The sequence below is a fragment of the Ananas comosus genome, linkage group 18 (assembly GCF_001540865.1).
Source record: "Ananas comosus cultivar F153 linkage group 18, ASM154086v1, whole genome shotgun sequence".
Taxonomy (NCBI): Eukaryota; Viridiplantae; Streptophyta; class Magnoliopsida; order Poales; family Bromeliaceae; genus Ananas; species Ananas comosus.
In genome coordinates, this window is record NC_033638.1 from 7,935,138 (window position 1) to 7,955,394 (window position 20,257).

The 20,257-nt window shown below is 38.6% G+C and overlaps 2 protein-coding genes across 2 annotated transcripts; one reads left to right on the top strand and one right to left on the bottom strand.

Annotated features, from left to right (window-relative positions):
* On the top strand, nucleotides 1,904-4,241 carry LOC109723798 (DNA-directed RNA polymerases II, IV and V subunit 9A-like; the record flags this gene model as incomplete). The annotated part of the gene is made up of 3 exons (XM_020252282.1): nucleotides 1,904-2,032; nucleotides 3,029-3,187; nucleotides 3,889-4,241. Coding segments are annotated over 3 exons (369 nt in total), but the record flags the coding sequence as incomplete, so codon positions are not given.
* LOC109723706 (bromodomain and WD repeat-containing protein 3-like) lies at nucleotides 4,580-19,942 on the bottom strand. The gene is made up of 24 exons (XM_020252168.1): nucleotides 19,417-19,942; nucleotides 18,322-18,691; nucleotides 18,030-18,184; nucleotides 17,669-17,908; nucleotides 16,233-16,342; nucleotides 16,061-16,138; nucleotides 15,860-15,966; nucleotides 14,777-14,871; nucleotides 14,575-14,690; nucleotides 14,357-14,460; nucleotides 14,193-14,270; nucleotides 13,969-14,047; nucleotides 13,331-13,499; nucleotides 12,866-12,936; nucleotides 11,764-11,844; nucleotides 11,612-11,682; nucleotides 11,209-11,305; nucleotides 11,064-11,123; nucleotides 9,422-9,476; nucleotides 8,684-9,087; nucleotides 6,899-8,605; nucleotides 5,435-6,007; nucleotides 5,279-5,337; nucleotides 4,580-5,076 (listed from the first exon to the last, which is right to left on the bottom strand). Exons 2-24 carry the CDS (start codon nucleotides 18,675-18,677, stop codon nucleotides 4,881-4,883), a joined length of 5,061 nt encoding a protein of 1,686 aa, XP_020107757.1. The 5' UTR covers nucleotides 18,678-18,691; nucleotides 19,417-19,942; the 3' UTR covers nucleotides 4,580-4,880.

The following is a 20,257-nucleotide window of genomic DNA, read 5'->3' on the forward strand; positions in this document are numbered from 1 at the left end:
CTAGATTGCACTATTAGCTTTTTTTTTTTTCCTCTTTCTCTTCTTCTTCTTTTTCTTCTTCTTCGACGGAGGCGTCGGATCGGCGGCGGGGGACGTAGGGGGAGACGGATTGGGAGGCCACGAGGCGCAGCGGAGACAATGGGCGATGGGGCTTCAAGGTGCGGCGGCTCGGGGCCGGGGGGGCCTCGTTGTCATCGTTGTCACCGGGCAACTAGTAGGAACGCGTAGGAACGCGCGGCACCGGCGCCTAGTAGGAACGCGCGGCGCTAGCGCCGACGCGGCGGTAGTCGGGCTCGGGGTCGGCGCGGGGGAGGTCGACGAGGAAATAGAGCTTCCCCGGCTTGAGCGGGGCGTCGGGGTCGAGCGGTCGGGCTCAGAGTTCGACGCGCTTGACCTCCTCGGACTCGAGCACGGCGAATCCCGGGTGGTCTCGGAGGTCGACGTCGGCGCCGAACTCCAGCAGCAGCTAGACGAGGTCCGGCCGGCCCTGCGCGATGGCCGAGTGCAGCAGGCCGACGCCGGACGCGTCGATGGCGTCGGCCGGGCGCCACTCCGGGTCGCTCCGCTCCAGCACGGCGCGGGCAGCGTCCATGGAAAAGAAAGAAAAGAACGAGAAAAAAAAAAAAAAGGAGAGAGAAAGAGGAAAGAGAAAAATTTATAAGGGTATTTTGGTCAGTTTACTGAAAAAGCGGACCGAATCTGCAAAAACGAAAAAGATGGCCCGATTTTGCAAAAGTCCAAAATAAGTGAATTTTTTATGCAAAAAGGCCAAAAATGAATGATTGAAAATAAAAATTTTATAAAAATTGATGATAAAAAACTTAAATTTAAGATCAGAGGTATTGATCTTACTCTGAATAGTAAAAAAAAATTTCCATAAAAATTTAATCATATTTGAATTGTTTTATACCGTTAAATTCACAAACTTATCAGATTATGGAAATTGAATGAATTATGTTAGATGTACCCCTCTCTCTCTCTCTCTCTCTCTCTTATATATATATATATATCTCATCCCGATGTTATGAAAATGTTCATAGTGGGTTCACTATGAACACACAAAAATCGGTAACCTAGATGAAAAACTAATGATTATCGGAAACCTAGTTTGTGATAAGGTGGTTGGTGGTGGATGGTGGTGGATGGTGGTAGTAGAGTTGGAGTGTAGAGAGGTAGGTTCTCGATTTTTATGTGTTCATAGTTAACCCACTATGAAAATGTTTATAAGATCGAGATGAGTATATATATATATATATATATATCATCCCGATCTTATGAAAATGTTCATAGTGGGTTCACTATGAACACACAAAAATCGGTAACCTAGATAAAAAACTAATGATTATCAAGAACCTAGTTTGTGATAAGGTGGATGGTGGTGGATGGTGGTGGATGGTGGTAGTAGAGTTGGAGTGTAGAGAGGTAGGTTCCCGATTTTTGTGTGTTCGTAGTGAACCCACTATGAAAATGTTCATAAGATCGAGTTGAGATATATATATATATATATATATATCTCTCTCTCTCTCTCTCTCTCTCTCTCTCTCTCTCTCTATATATATATNCTTCTTCCCTAAAAATGTACTACCCCCGAAGCCTTTAAATGGTAAGAGCCGTTTTAAAGTACCATGAGTATCTAGGACGACGACGACGACGACGAAGACGAAGTCGAAGACGACACCCGAAGGAACTCTTCGACGAAAAGGGAGGGAACACCCCAAAATCGAGGATTACCCCGCCATTAGAAGAACCACCACTCCACTCTTGAGTGTCCCAATAATATATATATATATATATATATATATATATATATATATCATTTTTTTCCCCCTTTTCTTCTGTTTTCTTTTTTTCTGTGTTACGTGGAGTACTCAAAAAGTGTTCATCTTTTGTGGCTTTTAACTAAATCTTGGCTCCTTTTTTGTTTTTTGTTTTTTTTTTCTTTTGGGGTTTTTACAGCAACAATATATTGTACCCAAAAGAGGATAGAGAGCAAAAGATCCTCCTCTACGCATGCCGCAACTGTGACCACCAGGTTCTTAATCCTCCTCCTCCTCCCCATTCTCTATTTTTATTTGATCTCTTTTTTCCTAAATTTGGTGTGGGAAAAAGTGGAGCTTTGATGTAATATAATTTGCTAATCGAGTTAGAGAGAGAGAGAGGGGAAAAAAAAAAGGAACTTGTTTTGCAACTTTCTGTTCGTTTTCAGAAAGTTGCAGAACAAACTCTAGAAAAGTCAGAAAATTGATTTTGCATCTTCCTGTTTGCTTTCAGAAGTGCTTTTTCATTTTAGCTGGTGAAAGCTTTAGATTATTTGTTTGCGGAATCGCGCAGCTTTTTCTTTTGGAATATAGAACCTGTTTTTGAAATCAAGCTAAATAGATCTTTTATGCATAAAAATATACTATATCCTTACATCTGAATGCTAAATAGATTTTTTTTCAGGTTCTATCTATCCAAAGCATATTGAAATAGCTGGGCATTTTAGCGAATCTAAAGACTAAAGTCAAGATTGATAGTTCTTATACAACTATAAGATCTCAGCTTCTGTTGAATATAAATATTGAAAACATCATTCTCTAATAGCTTAAGCTATTGTAGAACAACTGTTGTTTCACGCATTACTTAACATGATATCAGAGCAAAAGGCTTTGAGTTCGAGTCTTACTAGGCTTCTTACTTCGTTTAGTTTCCTCTCATTTAATTCAAGGAACCCGGATATGAAGGATAGTGTTGAATTCAAATATTGAAAACACCGTTCCAAACAACAGTTGTTTCATGTGTTGGTTATTTCATCTTCTACAATCTCCTTAGAACTTTGAATAGGATATAAAACTTGCTTGAGATGACATACAAAAGTTCTATCCTTTTCTAATTTGATGTAGTTGTTGCATTTAAGCAGCACTTTTTCTGGCTGCTGCATTGTGGGAGCTTGGAATCTCTCGATCTGCGCTCTCATTTCTCCTAAATTGTGTATATTTTTACTGTATATTCTTATCGTCTGTGATGGAGTTCCTCCCTGCTCTTTCAGGAAGTTTCTGATTACCATTGTGTCTATAGAAATGAGGTGCATCACGCGATTGGCGAACGCACGCAAGTCCTGCAAGACGTTGCGGGCGATCCAACCCTCCCTCGAACTAAGTCTGTCCGGTGTGCTGTGTGCGGTCATCCAGAAGCCGTCTTTTTCCAGGTTCGATTTCTTGGCTCTCACCTTGTTTCAGCGAGTTGTGTGCTAACACATACGAATCTCTAGGTTCTAAGGCTGCATGAAAGTAATAAAGAGGGGAATAGCAAAATATACTTTCGAAGTTACCCTTAATTCTCTCAGTTCAAATTATTGAAGTTACTTCACTGCTTTGCAAGGTTTTAAGTGCCCATCGGCACGGGCCGTATCCACCGTGCCGTACCGTGCCGGCAAGTTTTCGGCATGACTCCGTGCCACGGCACTTAAATCCTTGCTGCTTTGTATACTTCCTTATGTATGTACATCTTGGTCTTAGCATTCATGAACAAAAGTGCCACTCTCACAATTATTAAGAGTATAACTTAGACATATATAGACAAGCAAATTTGTTAATTAAAATTAATTCAACCTTGTAAAGTAGTATGCTTAATGCTACCAGTGATTAAGTAGATAAATTCATAGGTCGATAACTTTGCATTTAGTAGAAAGAACTTTTGCTTCGCTGCAACATAATCTTCTTCCTATCTACTGAAAAGATGGCCCAGAAAATAATAATCAATGATAAGCACACTTTCTCATCTATAGCTTGATGTATCACACTTTACGTGCAATTTGATATCTGATGGAGTAGTATTGTTTCGGTCGGTGTTTGTTTCGAATGCATTCTCTGTGCACAGAAAATAATTTTTGTTTTAAAAAAATTGCAGGCTACTAGCAGAGGCGAGGAAGGTATGACTCTTTTCTTCGTCTGCTGCAATCCAAGCTGTGGGCATAGGTGGAGGGATTGATGTAAGGCGGAGCGATTCGTAAAACTAGTCTTACCTCTCTTCTATTTAACATTTCATGTATGGGCTAAATTTTTGAGGTTGAAAAGAGAAAAATCGATTCCGGCGGAGTTTCTTAACTCTGTTGACTGTACGCGGTGTGTGATGTTATCTGAACGTTATCAGATGATTTGAGCCGAGTATTGAGAGCATTGATGACACGAACTGCATTAACTAGCGATGTCGCTTTTGAACTAATATTAAACCGCTTCTTGTTGGTAAAGAAGATGATTCAATTGCTCGTGTTTGCTCGCGGTAATTTTGTTCGTTCCTGTGCTGCTACATACAGCGAACTGCAGGCATTACCATAGATGGGTAATAAAGGGATGGACATGAGTGCGTGCATCAGGTTAGTAGGGCTGGGGATTCGATCCGAGCCGTCAAACAAAATCAGCTACAATGCTTGATTAAACTTGCCCAAAACCGCGCAAGCCGAATTTGCACAGTAAAGTGGCTCCACGTTTAATTTAAGCTGGGATTTTATTGTTTGATGCATAATAAACCACACAAGATGAATTACTTAGACATAGTTATTGGAGAAGATAATACCGAAAAACAGAGAAGGCACCTGAGGAGAAAGAATAAAAGTGTCAGCATTCTTCTTTTCATTTCTTTAAAATTATTAATGAAGAGAACTAACTCTGTACATAGTGATTTTCCAAGTCAATCATTCCCGCTATTCCCATGACTCAAAGAGTCTGAAACAATTTTCCTAAAGGAAAACCAATTACCACCTACATAGAAGGAAAAAAAAAAAGAATAAAATCGGAGAAGATCAATGGGTAATGAGCTGCAGATTGAGAAGCTGGTATGAGAATCTACATAAAGCTGCGGGTTAAGAAGAGCTCGTCCTGCTACAAAACTGTTGATGCGGACTACAATGACGAGAACGTGCGTGTGATCCAGTCGGAGAGCCTGCGCATCCTATTCGACATATCAGCACTTTTCCCAAAGTAAGACTCGGCGTTGGAGAGCATAACGGAGGCATCAAGCTTGACAGCCTCCAGAGTTCGGTAGTAATTGTTTTCCAGTCTCCTCTTGATCACCTCGATAGAGAACTGAACAGGGAACCTGCAGGAATACAATGGAGAATCAAAATAAATGTCAGATCCTAGGTAGGGGCATAGGTTAGCTACGCTATTTCGTATTTACCGAACTTGATCTTTAAATTTTTTATTTTATTGCCTAATATCGCTACATAGTCGGAGCATCGCAGTACAGATATATGCATATGATATTTGTGGATATACATATAAAACTCACGAAGCATTACCTGTTTAGAAAATCAGATTTTTGTGCTACTTGATTAAGCTTTTGAACGCCGTAACAGTCCTGAAAGATCCGCGGAGGGAAAAGATTTAGACTCTGCATATGATGTCAAAAGGGAACCAAAGCATCATCAAGGAGAGGATCAGTGAAAGAAATTGACCTGATTTCTTGCAGAGGTGTGCTCTAATTTAGAAATACAGGATAAAAGCTTATCCCTAATCCCGAGATCAATATGTGGGTGCTCCCACTGACTGTCTGCATCGTGAAGCTCCCAAGGGCTATGAAAGTGTTGTTCTGACCCATCGTCCTTGTACTGTATAACGTACCTCTCCCATGGACTATCAGGAAACTCGGATGCCCTGGTCTTCACCGCCAAAATGCGGCCGTCCCACCAACTCCCTCCATCCCCATCCTCGTTCCTCCACCAAACCTGGCATTTATCTCTGTGGGTCCAGTTCCTCTCGATAGCGGCATCGTACCGTGTTCTCTCCACGAGGAAGTCGGGAAAAGAGACGAGCTCAGGCAAAGTGACCTTGAATGCTTTCCCAAAAGCACTTGAAGACGGATCTGTGAACTCAAGAGTGAGTTTGCAGCAGCCCTCACCCGATCCTTTGAAGGGAGCATATTCAAGGGCTCGTACTCTGCAGAATTCAACAGCTTTAAGATCTCTGATCGATTTCCATGGTCCTGCTTCTTGTGACTGCCGTGAACCTCTGATGTATTCTTCATGCCCCTGAAAAACACAAGAAAAAATGAACATTATATGCAAACTTTTCAAATATGCCCCTTAAAGTACGTATCTGCAAGTCTAATACTTTAATGCATGTATTTGTCTACAACCTTGAAATGTCAGGATTTCGCACAAGTAATTTACAAAAATTACAAATTCTCACATGTATTATACATCTAAGATGATTATCAGCACCTGTGATATTAAACATAGTGTAAAAATATACCGAGAACTCCCTCAACTATTGGCAATTCTGAAATTGACTTGCATACTTTACTCTCTCTTTTTTTCATCTACACCACCACAACTTCTAAGATCGTATGATTTATGTTATTGCAGTTTATTAAATAGATGATTGTGTTAAATGTTTAACTGCTCTATTTGCTGTTAGGAGCTAACAGCTAACTCAAACCCCTTTTCCATTTTCTGTGAAGTGATATCACCATTAAATCTACGAAGACCCCAATCCCCAATTTAAATGACTAGAATAACTCAAAGCAAAAATAAATAAATAAATAAAAGGGTGCCAATAAAATTAGTAGAAAAGGTCTCCATACATTTTACCTTAATGATAAACTCAATTTGCTTATATGCCTTACATACGGCATGGAGATGAAATTTTACTAAAACTCAAAGGGCGTGTGTTCAAATAAATAGGGTTATGATGGTGTGATTCATGAATCTTTGTTACTATTCCAACATTCTTTGATGCAAAGTTTAGAGATGCGGAATATATGCAAATACAGGCAGTATAGATGCAAATTCCAAAACTAAGTCATATACACACAAATACATGTATTTTCTGAGGGTTATATATGCAGAAAGGTAAGAGTTATACAAGTTCACATCTTGGATACTTGCAATGGGGAGAGTTAAAAAAACTATAAAGAATACCTGTCTCAGGTATGCCACGTCATCACCTTGTTGGGGGATATATCGGTAGCTCTCTTCATGCTCTAGCAACATCAGCCATGAGAGCTTCCGTGATGGTTGGTGTTTTCTTTTGTCCAAAGGTCTTGGGTCACTAAAGCTGTAATTCTCTCTCCTATTTCGAACAGATCTCATACCAACTATAGTTTTAGAGGCTGACTTCCATTCATCAGGTAGGAGTTGATCACGAGCATCCGAAAAGTATCTTCCACCACTAGTAGATGCCTCCAAAGAACCAAAATTAGCCCTAGTGGCCCTAAATCTCGATCCACGAACACTATCAACTGCAGCAACACTAGTTTCTGCTTGTCTATCTTCACTATAGTTTGAAAGAGATGTGCTTTCCTCCATTTCATGAATATCAACATCAAAACTCTTCCTACTCCTGGATGACTTCGACCTTTTGTAAACTGTATTATACATCTTAGAATAGGAGTTCACTTGTAACTTGTTTGAACCATGTGGATCCGTATTGCTATTTATCCCAATAGACTCTTCTTCTTCATCCAAAACAGACACCCTACTTTTTTCAGCTGCCATTTGACTCTTTATCATTTGTTCAGACCCAGAGGTCCTCAAATCCCCTAAATCAGGTGATTTTAATTTGGAAGATGAACTGTTATCTTCCTTCATTAATCCTCTTGATTTGATCCTAATCTTTCGATACACAGGCTGTGAACTACAAGTCTCAACTTGTTGGCCTTGGGCAGAACCATTTTTACTATCTGTACAGCCAGAATTTTTACCATTCACAATACCTCTATCATGGAAGTCCTCATCCTTGTGTATTACAGATTCAGTTGTCTTGCCATTGGCTTGAAGAGAAAGCCGGTCTTCTTGGTCAGCATGCCCTAGCAACTGCCGGTTGCTACCATCCCACTCAGGAAGGGCCTCTTTAATTAGCCCATCATTCAATTCTTGGGAAGCAAAATCTACATGTCGACCATTTCTGCCTACTACATTAACCCCATGAGCTTGGTACTTAGGGCTTGAAGATGCTCCGCACTCATCATTGGAATTAGGATGTCCATTAGTGTCGCCTTCAAAAGTGCCAGGACATTCTGCATCTCCTGCTGAAGAGTCAACGAACTTAAGACGTTTAGATGACCGCAACTTAACCTCACCCCATTTGATCGTGTTAGCTTCATCATGATCGGCTGTTTCCTGTTTGGGGACCTCAGCCTTCATGCTGTCTGAAGGAACAACAGCTTTTGAACAACGATTTGGTAACCTAAGTACCAATTTTCTCTTCACTCCAGTATTTTCCGGAGCTTCAACAGGCTGAGAAGGTTTTTCAACATCTTCACACTCTCTAAGGACTTCTTTATCCTTTGATTGTTTCGGTTGGCTATTACGCATTGACTTTTCAGATTCAACACTTTGACTGTTCGAATCAGGAAGCGTCATCGACTCACTCTCCGAGGAAGTGCTGTCCATTTCATCTTCCTCTTCTCCATCGGTCGAAATTCCAGTCATCTTGGAGAACAAATTGAGAGCATTGCATGCAGCACGTCTTTGAGGTCTTAGTGACTTAGATTTAGAAGATTTTTTCTTTGATGCTAAATGCCCATTTCTTGACCTCCGCACTCTATTGGTCCTTGATGTTGTCACTGCATCACGTTCATCCAGGTTCCGTCTCTTTACTCGCCTCCCAGAAGAAGTAAACTCAGCCTGGCAAACAAAGTGTCAATTAAGAGAGAGAGAGAGAGAGAGAGAGAGAGAGAGAGAGTTTCCCAGATTGCTTCTTACTTCTGGCTTGTGCTTCTTTCTTTTAGATCTTCGAAGGCCTTCCTTGTTAAGGCTAACCCCACTGTCTTCCGCACTAGATACAGAATCACCAGAGGAGCTGCTATTCAGACTTTCCGGCTCTCCTTCACTTGAATATTCGTCAGTGACATTATACTCCGAATCATTATCATCGGTCTGAACCGCTTCATTTTCTAATTCCCAATTAACAGCATCCGCAACCTCTGGCAACGGCTCAGCCCACCTCTCCAGGTCTATAATTGGCAATGGCTGGAAATCACCCGTATTTGGGTTGAAAGTGGGACCCACGGCAAAGTTTACTGATGGAGGACGCCACTCGATACCTAGTGCGCCTAAGCGGCGCCGCTGGTAAATGCTCTGATAAGGTTCAGGGTATGGTATTATACCTGAAATAAGATATAATAATGTTTGTCACCAAAGACAAGCACAGAGATGCTCAGAAGAATAATCAAATCGGTACAACTATATCCCTTCATAATTATGTATTCACATAGAAATCCCTACCTAACCTCAAAAACTTTGAAGTTCTGTTTATACGCTCTCGTACTTGTAAAAGTGACCCTTTTAAAACTTTTTCTTATACAAGACCAACTTCCTTCCACAGGTTGGAGAACTCCTTACTGGGGTATCTTTGTAAGAAATGCATTTTTCAAGTAGACGTGTAAAAAAAAAAAGAGGAGACTTTGTGAAGCCCCAACAAACATTTGGTTTATCACTTACTTGCATCACACAACAAATCCTGGACATTCCTTCGATATGGTGCGAGTTGTGTCTCCTGGGATTTGATGCAGCATTAATAAGCAGAATGTAAAAAAGAAGGCAAAGTAAAATGCAACACAACAAAAAACCAATTCTAAAGTAAGTCTACACTAAAAAAGAAGAGATCTTCAAGAAAATTCAAATAATTGCTGAAAAGTGCAGAATGATACATTCATATCGTTTACTTTGCAAATCACATCAGATATTCTGCCAGCATTTCGCTGAAGCTATATGGGATAAACCATGACGCAAGACTAGAAAGAGATTAGACAAATATAGTGTATAACATAGAAGGAAGAGGGCACATGCCAATTGTTTATATCCAATAAAAGAGAAAAATTCTGCTTATAATTTTTAAATCTGTGACAGACTAGTAATGAAAGAATACCAGAACTTTTACCTTTTCTTTTTAATCTTATTAAGACAAGAAGTGAACCAAACAAATATTCCTCTTCTTACATTACATCTAGAACTTGCCACCTTCTGCAGAGCTTATTTAATCCCTCTTATTGTTTTTTTCTTTTTTTTTTGTGTGTGTGGATATGTGCGTGTAAGGAGGTTTATCATGTGTCTAACTTACCATATAGACATTTTATTTACAAAATGCAGTAGCTATAAGCTCCACTATCTTCTCTCTGAGTAAGCGCAGGTTCCCAAATTATAGACACTCAAAATCTGAAAAAATTTGACCGAGTTTGGCACCAAAAGGTTTGGGTCTAAAGTCCAACAAAAGATAAGACTAGATCAGGACTATGATCTGATCAACTGGTTGAACCTTCCTGGATTTAGTGACGTACTTGTTTCTGTCTAGATCTAAAATACTGGCACTTAATTTGCTTGTGTAGTGAAAATTTATCACTTACATTGGCAGTTATATCACTTGTGTAGTGAAAATTTGTAACTTACATTGGCAGTTAAATATTGTTAAAATGGTAACAAGTTCGTGTGGTAGTTCTTTTTCTCATTCAACCAGAAGTCCGGTCTGTCAATTCAAGCATACTAAGTAAAATAATAAAAATAACATTCGGTTTGTCTACTATTATATTTTAGGGATGAAGCTCCCCACCACTCCCAAAAAACCAAAAAAAAAAAAAAAAAACACACTTTAGGATCAATCAAGAATGACAAAGTTGAAGTTGGCAAATGTAAAAATATCTCAAGTTTCTTTCACTGCAAATCCCAGTGTAGGAACTAAAAAATAACATGAAAGGAATATAAGGCAAAAACTAAAAAGACCAGGGTATTTTCAGACTCTTCAAATTAAATATTCAGCAAGCCCACATACAAATTAGGAACTGACAAGCCCAAAACCTAGTAGGTAATCTTTGCCCGTGAGAATCTGAAGTGTCAATTTTGGCACATATTCGTTTGGAGATAGAAATGATAACCATGTGATATAAAACGGACCACCTCCATCAATTAATATTGAAGTCTAGCATAGGATATTTACCATTCTACTTACATGGAATTAGACTGGCTATTTTTTTTTTCTTTTGATTGTTCGTTCTTCAATAGATATCATTTTGCTATAAAGCAAGTGTACAATTTGTACTAAGCAGTCTCTAAACCAGATACATGAAGAGCACAATGGACAAAAACAAACCTGATCCAAAACATTTCCATTTGTATCTTGGATAAGGGGTCGATAGTCTCCCAGGAAGAACTGTTACATAACACAAATCAGAATTACAAAACAGAAAGCAGTATAATACTAAATTATTGCATAAGCTAACAACTGATGCAAACACCTGATCGTATTTCGCGTCCTTTTGAGACTCTCCTTGCCCTGTGGCTATAATATATATTTGTCCAACTTCATCTGAGAGAACGATTGATGTTCCATCTCTGAATCACATTTCCCAAGTTTTCAAGTTAAGAAATGTTTCACCAGCATATGATAAATTTAATTTATAACATATTGTATATTTTGTTACACTGGGAGATCACAAGAAAATAATGCTGGCTGCTAGGAGGTTAGGAATGAAACTCAAAATAGAAGTCTAGAGTCAAAAGGTTCTTTTTTATTAATGTGAAAAAGTTTCATTAAGATATTTAAGAGGCATATTTCATATAAAATGAAGAAGAAACTCAAGCAGAGTAGTCTGAGAAAAGCAGAAATGCAAATACATGCAAATTATACAGTTTACTTACGGAGAAAATTTCCCATCCACCAGCTTAAACTGTCCTGTTTCATAAATCTGTACTGGTTTCCCCTCCCATATCTAGACACGCAATTATCAGCAAACATTAACATGTAAGAAAAGAAATTGCTGTTTTCTGGAAAGATCGTCTCAGAAACTTACATCCCAGATGATTGTCTTCCCATCATATCCAGCACTCATAGCTATCCGAGGGTTGAAAGGATGCACATCCAAAACAAATGTCTGTCAATAATAGAGAGGCTACTGTCAAAACTAAACCACTTAAAACTTCTTACGTTGTGAGAGTATAGCAATAAAAAGTGTATACCAATAAAAAGGAATAATAGGAATATTGTGCACTAAATAGAAGACTGAATCAGCTCTTTTGTCACTAAATGCAAATCCAACGAAGACATTATGCTACTAAAAAATTCACTTTCATGGATAAAAATGGTAGACAAGACAGTGGCAGGACGATGAAGGAATAATCTTTGTAATCTCTGAGAACTAAGTAATTATACAGAGAGTCAGGTGCTTCTCAATAAATATCGTTTCCAGTAAAGAAAAATTAAATATAATTCTTCCCTTCCCATTTCTTTCTTTCCTTCCCATTTCTTACAACAATTTTGAGTTCTAGCAATCAAATAAAATAAATTGTAACAAAAAAAGAAAATTTTTACAACGTTTTGTATGACATTTCTTCAAAATTTGGACCTATCTTTCCATTTACATGCAAACAAAGATTTGGTTGCAGAATCCCATTTATATTTAAGTTATTGCCTATTTCTATGCTTAATACAAAATACAATAATGTCTATTCAGAAAGACCAATTTAACAAAGAACATTAATGTCCGACTTCATGGATACCCGAGACACTACCATGCATAAGTAGGCCAGCACATACGCAGGTGCAAAAGCGGTTCACATAAGGTACTATTAAAATATTGGAAAGACCAAAGAATAATGTTTAAGTGGTAAATAAACAAGTAACAAAGAGGATAGTGAATAAGGAGAACAAAATTGAAGATCTACTAAGATTTTTCTTTCACATTGTAAAGATCAAGGTTTCGAGTACTTTGTGGCAAATAAAAACATATGAATTACAGAAAAGAAAAGAATTATCAAAATAATTCAACAAAAATCTATATTAAATATGAAAGTTGTGTGTCACAGTAGGTTATAAGCTGCTGCCACAACAGAAACACCACAAAACCACGATATCAGAAATATAAATATTGGAATAAGTATACTAAGATACTTAACTGATTCCTTGTGACCAATCAACGAATGGACCAAGCTACCATCAGAAGCATTCCAAACACATATTCTGCAATCTGATAAAAACAATAACACATTGAGGAAAATAATTGAAGGACAAGAGAAAATAAACAATTCCCACCAAAATTGTGGGGCTGGAAATATCTCTGTCAACAGATTAAGGTCTCAGATATAGTAGAGATGCTACTAGCTGGTGAACGTAAAGCTTTATAGACCTTTCTTTCACTATATACATTATAATTGTGAAAACCCATTACTTAACTACCTCACTTCATTTATTAAGAAACAGTCATGATGAGACTTGGAATGTCTAATAAACCATGGATTTGTTTCAACATGCTATAGAAAAAGAATTGCAGGATTCACCATAGTAAACAAAAAGGAAAAAAATACTGATAGCTTTAAGTATTTACAACATTCGCATGAAACATGAAGCAGCAGATCACTTACCCATGATTGCAGCAAGTACAAAGCGGTTATCCAAACTCCATACAATCATATTAACACCACGAGGAGTTGGCTGACACCTGTGACGTGGACCCCCACGGGTAGGTTGGGGAGCCATGGGTGGTGGGGGAACCTTAAGATGATAGGCACGCGTCCAATGCCCAACCTTTCCCTGAACCAATGGCGAGACAGACAAACCATCACAACGGATATCTTGAAAGATTTTAAGATAATGTAAGGTTGCCGTAGCATGAAGATCATCATTACAATCTAGACCAAAATACATCCCTCTAATTCTTTTTCCCTCTTTTATTTGCATAAAGCATTAAAAAACATGAGAGGAGGAAAGGGGGAAAAAAAGTGAAAAAGGTAACATCAGCACAAGCACAATTCCCTGCAAAAGAAAAGGTAGACATCTTATGACAAAATCTAAACTACTAAAAACAACAACAGAAAATACTGATGGATAGTTTGAATCTCTCTACCTCATATTCAGAACCTTCAACAAATAGTAAAGTTCAATTTAACATACATGATTGTATCAACACTTTCATATCACTTGCTGACAATAGATAAACTGTGATTTCTGATGCAATTTGGCAAGGGAATATAAGTACACTTTCAACCCAAATAGTGCTTACATGAGACCGACGGGATCTCGGAATCCAAATAATTGCACTGCCATCACGAGAGCAGGTGACAATGTTGTCATGAGTGAACCTGAGAAACATAAACAATCTATCAGTAATGAATTTAAGAGTAATATGTGAGATTTACAAAGAGAGAATCGTTATTACTGAAATTCATAGAACAGGTGACAGAATCGTTATTACTGAAATTCGTAGAACTAGTGACATAAACAAACCAGGAATTTTTGAACTTGGGAAGATTATCTTCCTTCAGTGTATCAGCTGTAGAAGATCTAGGTGCCACAGCACAGCCACTAAGTCAAGAGAAAACAAAATGATCAAAGTGCATAAAGAAAAAAAATATTGGACATAATTGACATCATATTCATGGCCAGCAAACCTAAATTGGACATAGTTGACATCATTTTCATGGCCAGATAACAGATCCATCTCATGATGCCTTTGATCAGATTCATCAGGATTGATCTTAAAAGCATTCCAGACCTGCAATTGGCAATTTAAATTAAACCTGACTACCTCATAATTTTCAAAATGACTAGAGACAATAAAAGTACAATCAACTTCTTTTCTAGAATAAGAAATTATATAACACTGTACCCTTGCATATGTATCTGAACTACCAGTGACAAATACGGTTCCATTAGCGTTGAATGCACAACATAAGATTTGATGATTTTGTTGCACAGCACTGGGAGAAGGATCGTTGTTCTTTCCTGGCATCATCTCATGATTTTCAGAATAGGGTCACATTGACTGAAACCTCTAATGAAAAGAAATAACCAAGTAATATTAAACTAACCAGCTGAAGTATCTAAAGGCTTTGGACTATATACTTGCAGACTGGGTTTAGAGTACCTAGCATCCCAAATGCGGCAAGTCCCATCATCAGAGGACCTGCTCAGCAAACAAAAGGAAAGCAACTAAATGAGACAAGCGTCTGACATTATATACATGGATAAAGATGAAGAAGAAAGACATGCTCCAGAGTTTATGTAAGCAAAAGATCCTTGTCTCTGCTCAACTGAAAACTAGCAGAGATGTAATAATAACAGCCATCAGATATTTGGGAATTCTGAAGAGAAAAGGCGTCTTCTCAATTCCTCTACTTATTCCTGAACTAGTGTCCTCTGTACATCCCTAAACTAGCGGGGGATGTGACAAGTTAATTCCCCTTCCTCATATCAGCAATTCGGGTGAAAACGCATAAGACACAGATTGGATAGTGGATAACCCACATATGTATGCACATTTGTTGTCTGGATATGAATAGGCATACAGATGGACAATATAGTTTCAAACAATATTTGCATAACAAGAAGTGAAGTCTTCTTCCATCATCCTCCATTCACACTATGAGGTGCTGGACAACAATGAATTGGATACCTACATATCAATAATTTTTTGGTTCACATGTATACAAATATAGTAGGTAATACGCTGCTCCATAACCAATATATAGAATGAACCAATCTGAGACTTGTCCAAAATAGACATACATACAGTTAAGCTACTATTTTACAGTTTTGTATTTTCTAATATATGGGCATTTAAGATATATCAGATGGACAACTCGAACCAATATTCCTATGATGCTATCCCAAAAAGTATATCAGGGAGTGGATAGAAATACTGATTTGATTACAGATAAGGAAACCTAAACCATATCCAGCAAAACTTTGATGCAAAGCTGGTTTGATGGATCTCATCCAAATTATTTTTGCCCTACCCTGCAGGCAAATAAGGTAGCTGATCCCTATTAATGACTTATTAAGATAGGCATGAGAAAAAAATAAAGTGACAAAATTTTCCTATTTCTAGATATCCCCAAGAAGATTGGCTATTGGCGCATAGCCAAATAATGCAGTCAAAAAATTGAACTCACGATAGCAGATGGTAAACAGCATTTGGCCTAGGACTAAATGCAATAGCAGTTACAGCTGCAGCATGCCCCTTCAAAACTGAAATCGGCAGCCCATCGGGTATACGCCACTGCAGCAATCCAACGACGATGTGAAGAAGAAGAAAAAGAGGAACAAGATACAGTGATCAATTCATAGGAAGACACCTAAAGACAAGAAATTACCACTCTGATGATGAAGTCATTCGAAGAAGAAGCCACCAAAGAATTATTGAAACTCACAGCCAAGTCAGTGATGTCACCCTTCACAAAAGCAAAGCAGATACACAAATTCAATCATGGAAGGGGAGAGATCATAGTTCGCAGTTCAAAGTGCAAAGAAACAGAACAGACTCACTTCATGTCCTCGGCAACTGGCCAGGCAAAAGGCAGTCTCCATTGACCAGATCTTTACAAGGCGATCATCCGACCCAGTGATGACATAACGCCCAGAGCGATCAAATGTAGCTGCAGAATCAAACGTCAAGTTGAGATTTTAAAATGGAAAAAAAGGGGTCAAATTTTGATGACAATTTCAAAAAAGATTGAATTAGCTTGAAAACAAATAGAAAATCAGCAGAAGAATAAAGTACGATATTCAAGTACAAAAGCCTGAAAAGAGACAACAGGGAGCAAAAATATTCTGCATTTTACCGATCAAGTAAACTATAGATGCACGATGAGCAATGAAACATAGTCAGAGAAACATCTGAAAATTCTTTAAAAAAAATAGAGAAAGAGAGGGTGCAATAGGTAGATTAATAAAGAGCCCAAGACGTATGACGATCTCAGAGAGAAACAATGGTGTGTATCTTGACCTTTAGCAATATGGTTAACAAGACAAATAATTGAACATCATCCCAATTTGTTACTCAAGTGAACTAACAGACATATACACTCACAAGTAACAAGAAAGAGGATTACCAATTTCACATAGCATATATCTTTCAATTGACATATCTAATAATGAACTGTTATTGTTCACAACTAGTGACAACCAACATTCTAAAAACCTGACGCCAAAGAACTGCAATTTCTCCTATTTTGACAGGACCTAACTACAAAATGTTAAACTTAAACAGCACAATTAGATGTGGATGTTATAAATCATTTCAAGTTGTAGTTACAACACTGCAGTCAAATAACAAATCTCTATGCAAACCAAAAACTAAGTAATGGTAAGACCATGCAAAACCCAAATCAAGCATGTATAAACAGAATGCCAGAGAGCGGGTAATGATTAAATATTAGCAAAACATGAAAAATTAACTCTAATGCCTTATCTAGTTCAAAAATAGCTGTAAAAGAACTAGTTTCTCGATCCATCAAAAGAAAAGATTTGCACGCTGTATATAAAGATCCATTCAACCACCAACCCTCCCTAGTGCAAGTGGCATAGGGCTTGACGGTTAATACCCGAGATCTCAAGTTTGAAGCCTAATTGCTTAACATTTCTAGCTAAGTATATTTCTAAAAAAATGAAGTGGGTAGCATGCTACCATTCTCTCTCAAAAAAAAAAAAAGATTGAAAGATCCATTCAACCAGGACATACGAACAAAGTGCAAGTCACTATAGAAACAACATGAATTCACTGAGAGAAATTGCATGCAATTTGACTAACAAAAAAGCAAATTGTTCATGCATTCAATAACATACCATGTCTTGCAAATGCATTTGTACCCATAGGAAAGAGCCAAATAACTATGTAATTACAGATATATTCTAGATCATGATATTCCAGGGAAGAGAGGGGGAGGAAAAAAAAAAAAAAAAGACAAGCAAATTATACACACCACAATAGACAGCATTCTGATGTCCCCGCGATTTTTTAATGATCTGCATCTTTTGCACAAGAGTTGATGGCCTAGCAATGGCATTACATGCTGCAGGAATAGATGGAGCACGATGGTGTCTGGTGAAACCACCTCCTATCTCTCTCAAACTTAATCCTCTGACCTGATCAGCCTGCATATGAGGCCAGCGCAAATAAACAGGCACTTTCTTGGCTCCTTTATCTTCCTTACACCTATCATCTGAAAGAGACAATATGTTTTCAGTACTCCTACATATAAATAACAAGATGAAGGTCTGGTAGATAGTAAGAATATAAAAAATTCTGAATATAATAAATTTATAATAATATGCATGGCATACATGCGAGAAGAGAAAAGGAACCAGATCCCAAAAGTGTAGGGACATCAGCTGCACTAGGAGGACCGCCACCAATCATGCCATGCGGTTGAGGGGCAATACTCAGAATCAATTGCTTCAGAAGCTTTACCAAGTGATCTTTTGCAATGTGAGGGTACCTAGAAAGCAACAATCAAACTAAGAACTGTTCCCAAAATCTACATAAGTTAGCAACCAAATAAAGGCGCACGCTAACTATTCAAAAATAAAAAATGCAACTTATCTGTAAACTGCACATTGATATATTGGTCAATACCTCTCTACCAAATTGGCGTAGCACAATGGGAGTGACATGCCATCATCATTTTCATCTCCACTTCGAGCCCCACTTCTAGAGTACCAAGCATGGTATCTTCTAGGTAGAAGTTGATGCTCCAGAAGCTCATTCCACAGTTGTCCATATGTTCTCTTACATGGGCCAGCTGATAAGAAATGCATGATCAGAAAATACACTTCCCTCAAATCAATATCTACATCACTCTCTGCATTGAGGTCTGTCGCCATCCCCGACTTCACAGGATTGACCTTTTTGACAACCTTGTTTGGTAAATTCAGAGATGCTGTATTAACCAAAGAAGCATCACCAGGCGGTTTGTGTTTCCTGAGGGCCATAAGCAGCGTGGTACCTGGAGTTTGACAAATGATTGAAAGGACAACATTAAGATCAATCTTCTGATGCAAGGAACCTAGATATTAAAATATTTCACCAGGACCTGAAAAGAAAAGCGTAGCACATGAAGCATTGACTGTTTCCAGATGGCGTAGGCATATTACAACATGTAAATTATAAAATCTCAACAGATGTATAAGCCTATGGTCATTCAAAATCACAGTAAGTAAAAAATATAACTACCCGGTAGTGGTTCTTGAGGCTTCCAGGAGTTACCCCACAAGACTAAAGATAGAACAATAAAACCGACAGAGGCACGTTTAATCAAAACTTATTCACAATTCTCATTCAAAGCATGGTCAAAATCAAAATGCTGATTACAATATCTACGATCCCCGCACGCACGCACGCGCACACAAAATCTCTCCCAAAAATATTCCTAATACACCCGAGAAATAACAACTCGATTACTGAAGTTTGATATGAAATTTATATAACTGGCTCTAGATCTTCTCTGTTTTCATTATAAGAAGGTAGTTTCAACACAAGACAATCATGCGTCACAGAATTGCCAAAAGTGTTGAAGAAACTAAAACCATACGTAACCCTAATTCCGCTTTAACTTGTTAAATACAGCACAATCGTCTACAAGAATAACTACTAAAGAGAAAAGATCTAACACATAAGAACAGTAACATTAGAAGGTGAATAAGAATGGTATTATAGAAAAAAAAAACTCACAATGGATTCGGAATTTTCGATTCGCTTCAAGAAGAGCTCACCCCGATGGGAATACCCCAGCAATCTGCAGCAAACTTGGGCGATTCCAAACCCTAACGACGCCCCTCTCCATGCAGCATTCCACGCGCGGGTAAATCCCGCGGCGAAGCCCCAAATCCCCCGCTTCAAAACCAAAGAAAAAAACCCGGAGAAATCCAAAGAACCGAAGAAGATGCACCAAAATCGGGCGCAGAAACCCTAATCGATCCGAATTGACGCGATTTCCCCTGCGAAAACGCGATGCGCGCGGATCTCCCAATGGGGGACGAGCGAGGAGGAGGAGACGAAGGAGGGGGAGGGGCGATTCGAGGGAGGCGAAGGGCGACGCCGATTTTCCGGGCGGGAATCGGCGAGGAGAGGCGGAATCGGCGATTCTGGGCCGAGGCGGAGGCGATTATTTGGCCAAAAAATCGCCGAAGCGTCTCGTTCTTCTTCTTCTTCTTCTTCTTCCTCCTCTCTCTCTCTCTCTCTCTCTCTCTCTCGGTTTCGGCTTTTGGGGGAGTTTTTGATGAGTTATTTTATTTTTTTTTATATTTTATATTTTTGTTTTTATTTTAAATTTTTAATTATTTTTAATTTGTTGCGGAGTATTTGGGGGAGAAAAAGATGAAGGGGGATAAAGAGCGATGTGGTATGGTCACCGCCCAATCCGGGGAGAGCTCGGAGATAACGTAATAATAATGGGCCGGCTCGGCTTTTTTATTTATATTCCGTGGACCGGACCGGGCTTCGGGTTTTATTTAAGAAGAATTGAACCGGACCGGACCGGACTAACATTTTAGGAATCTTTTTATCGGAGATG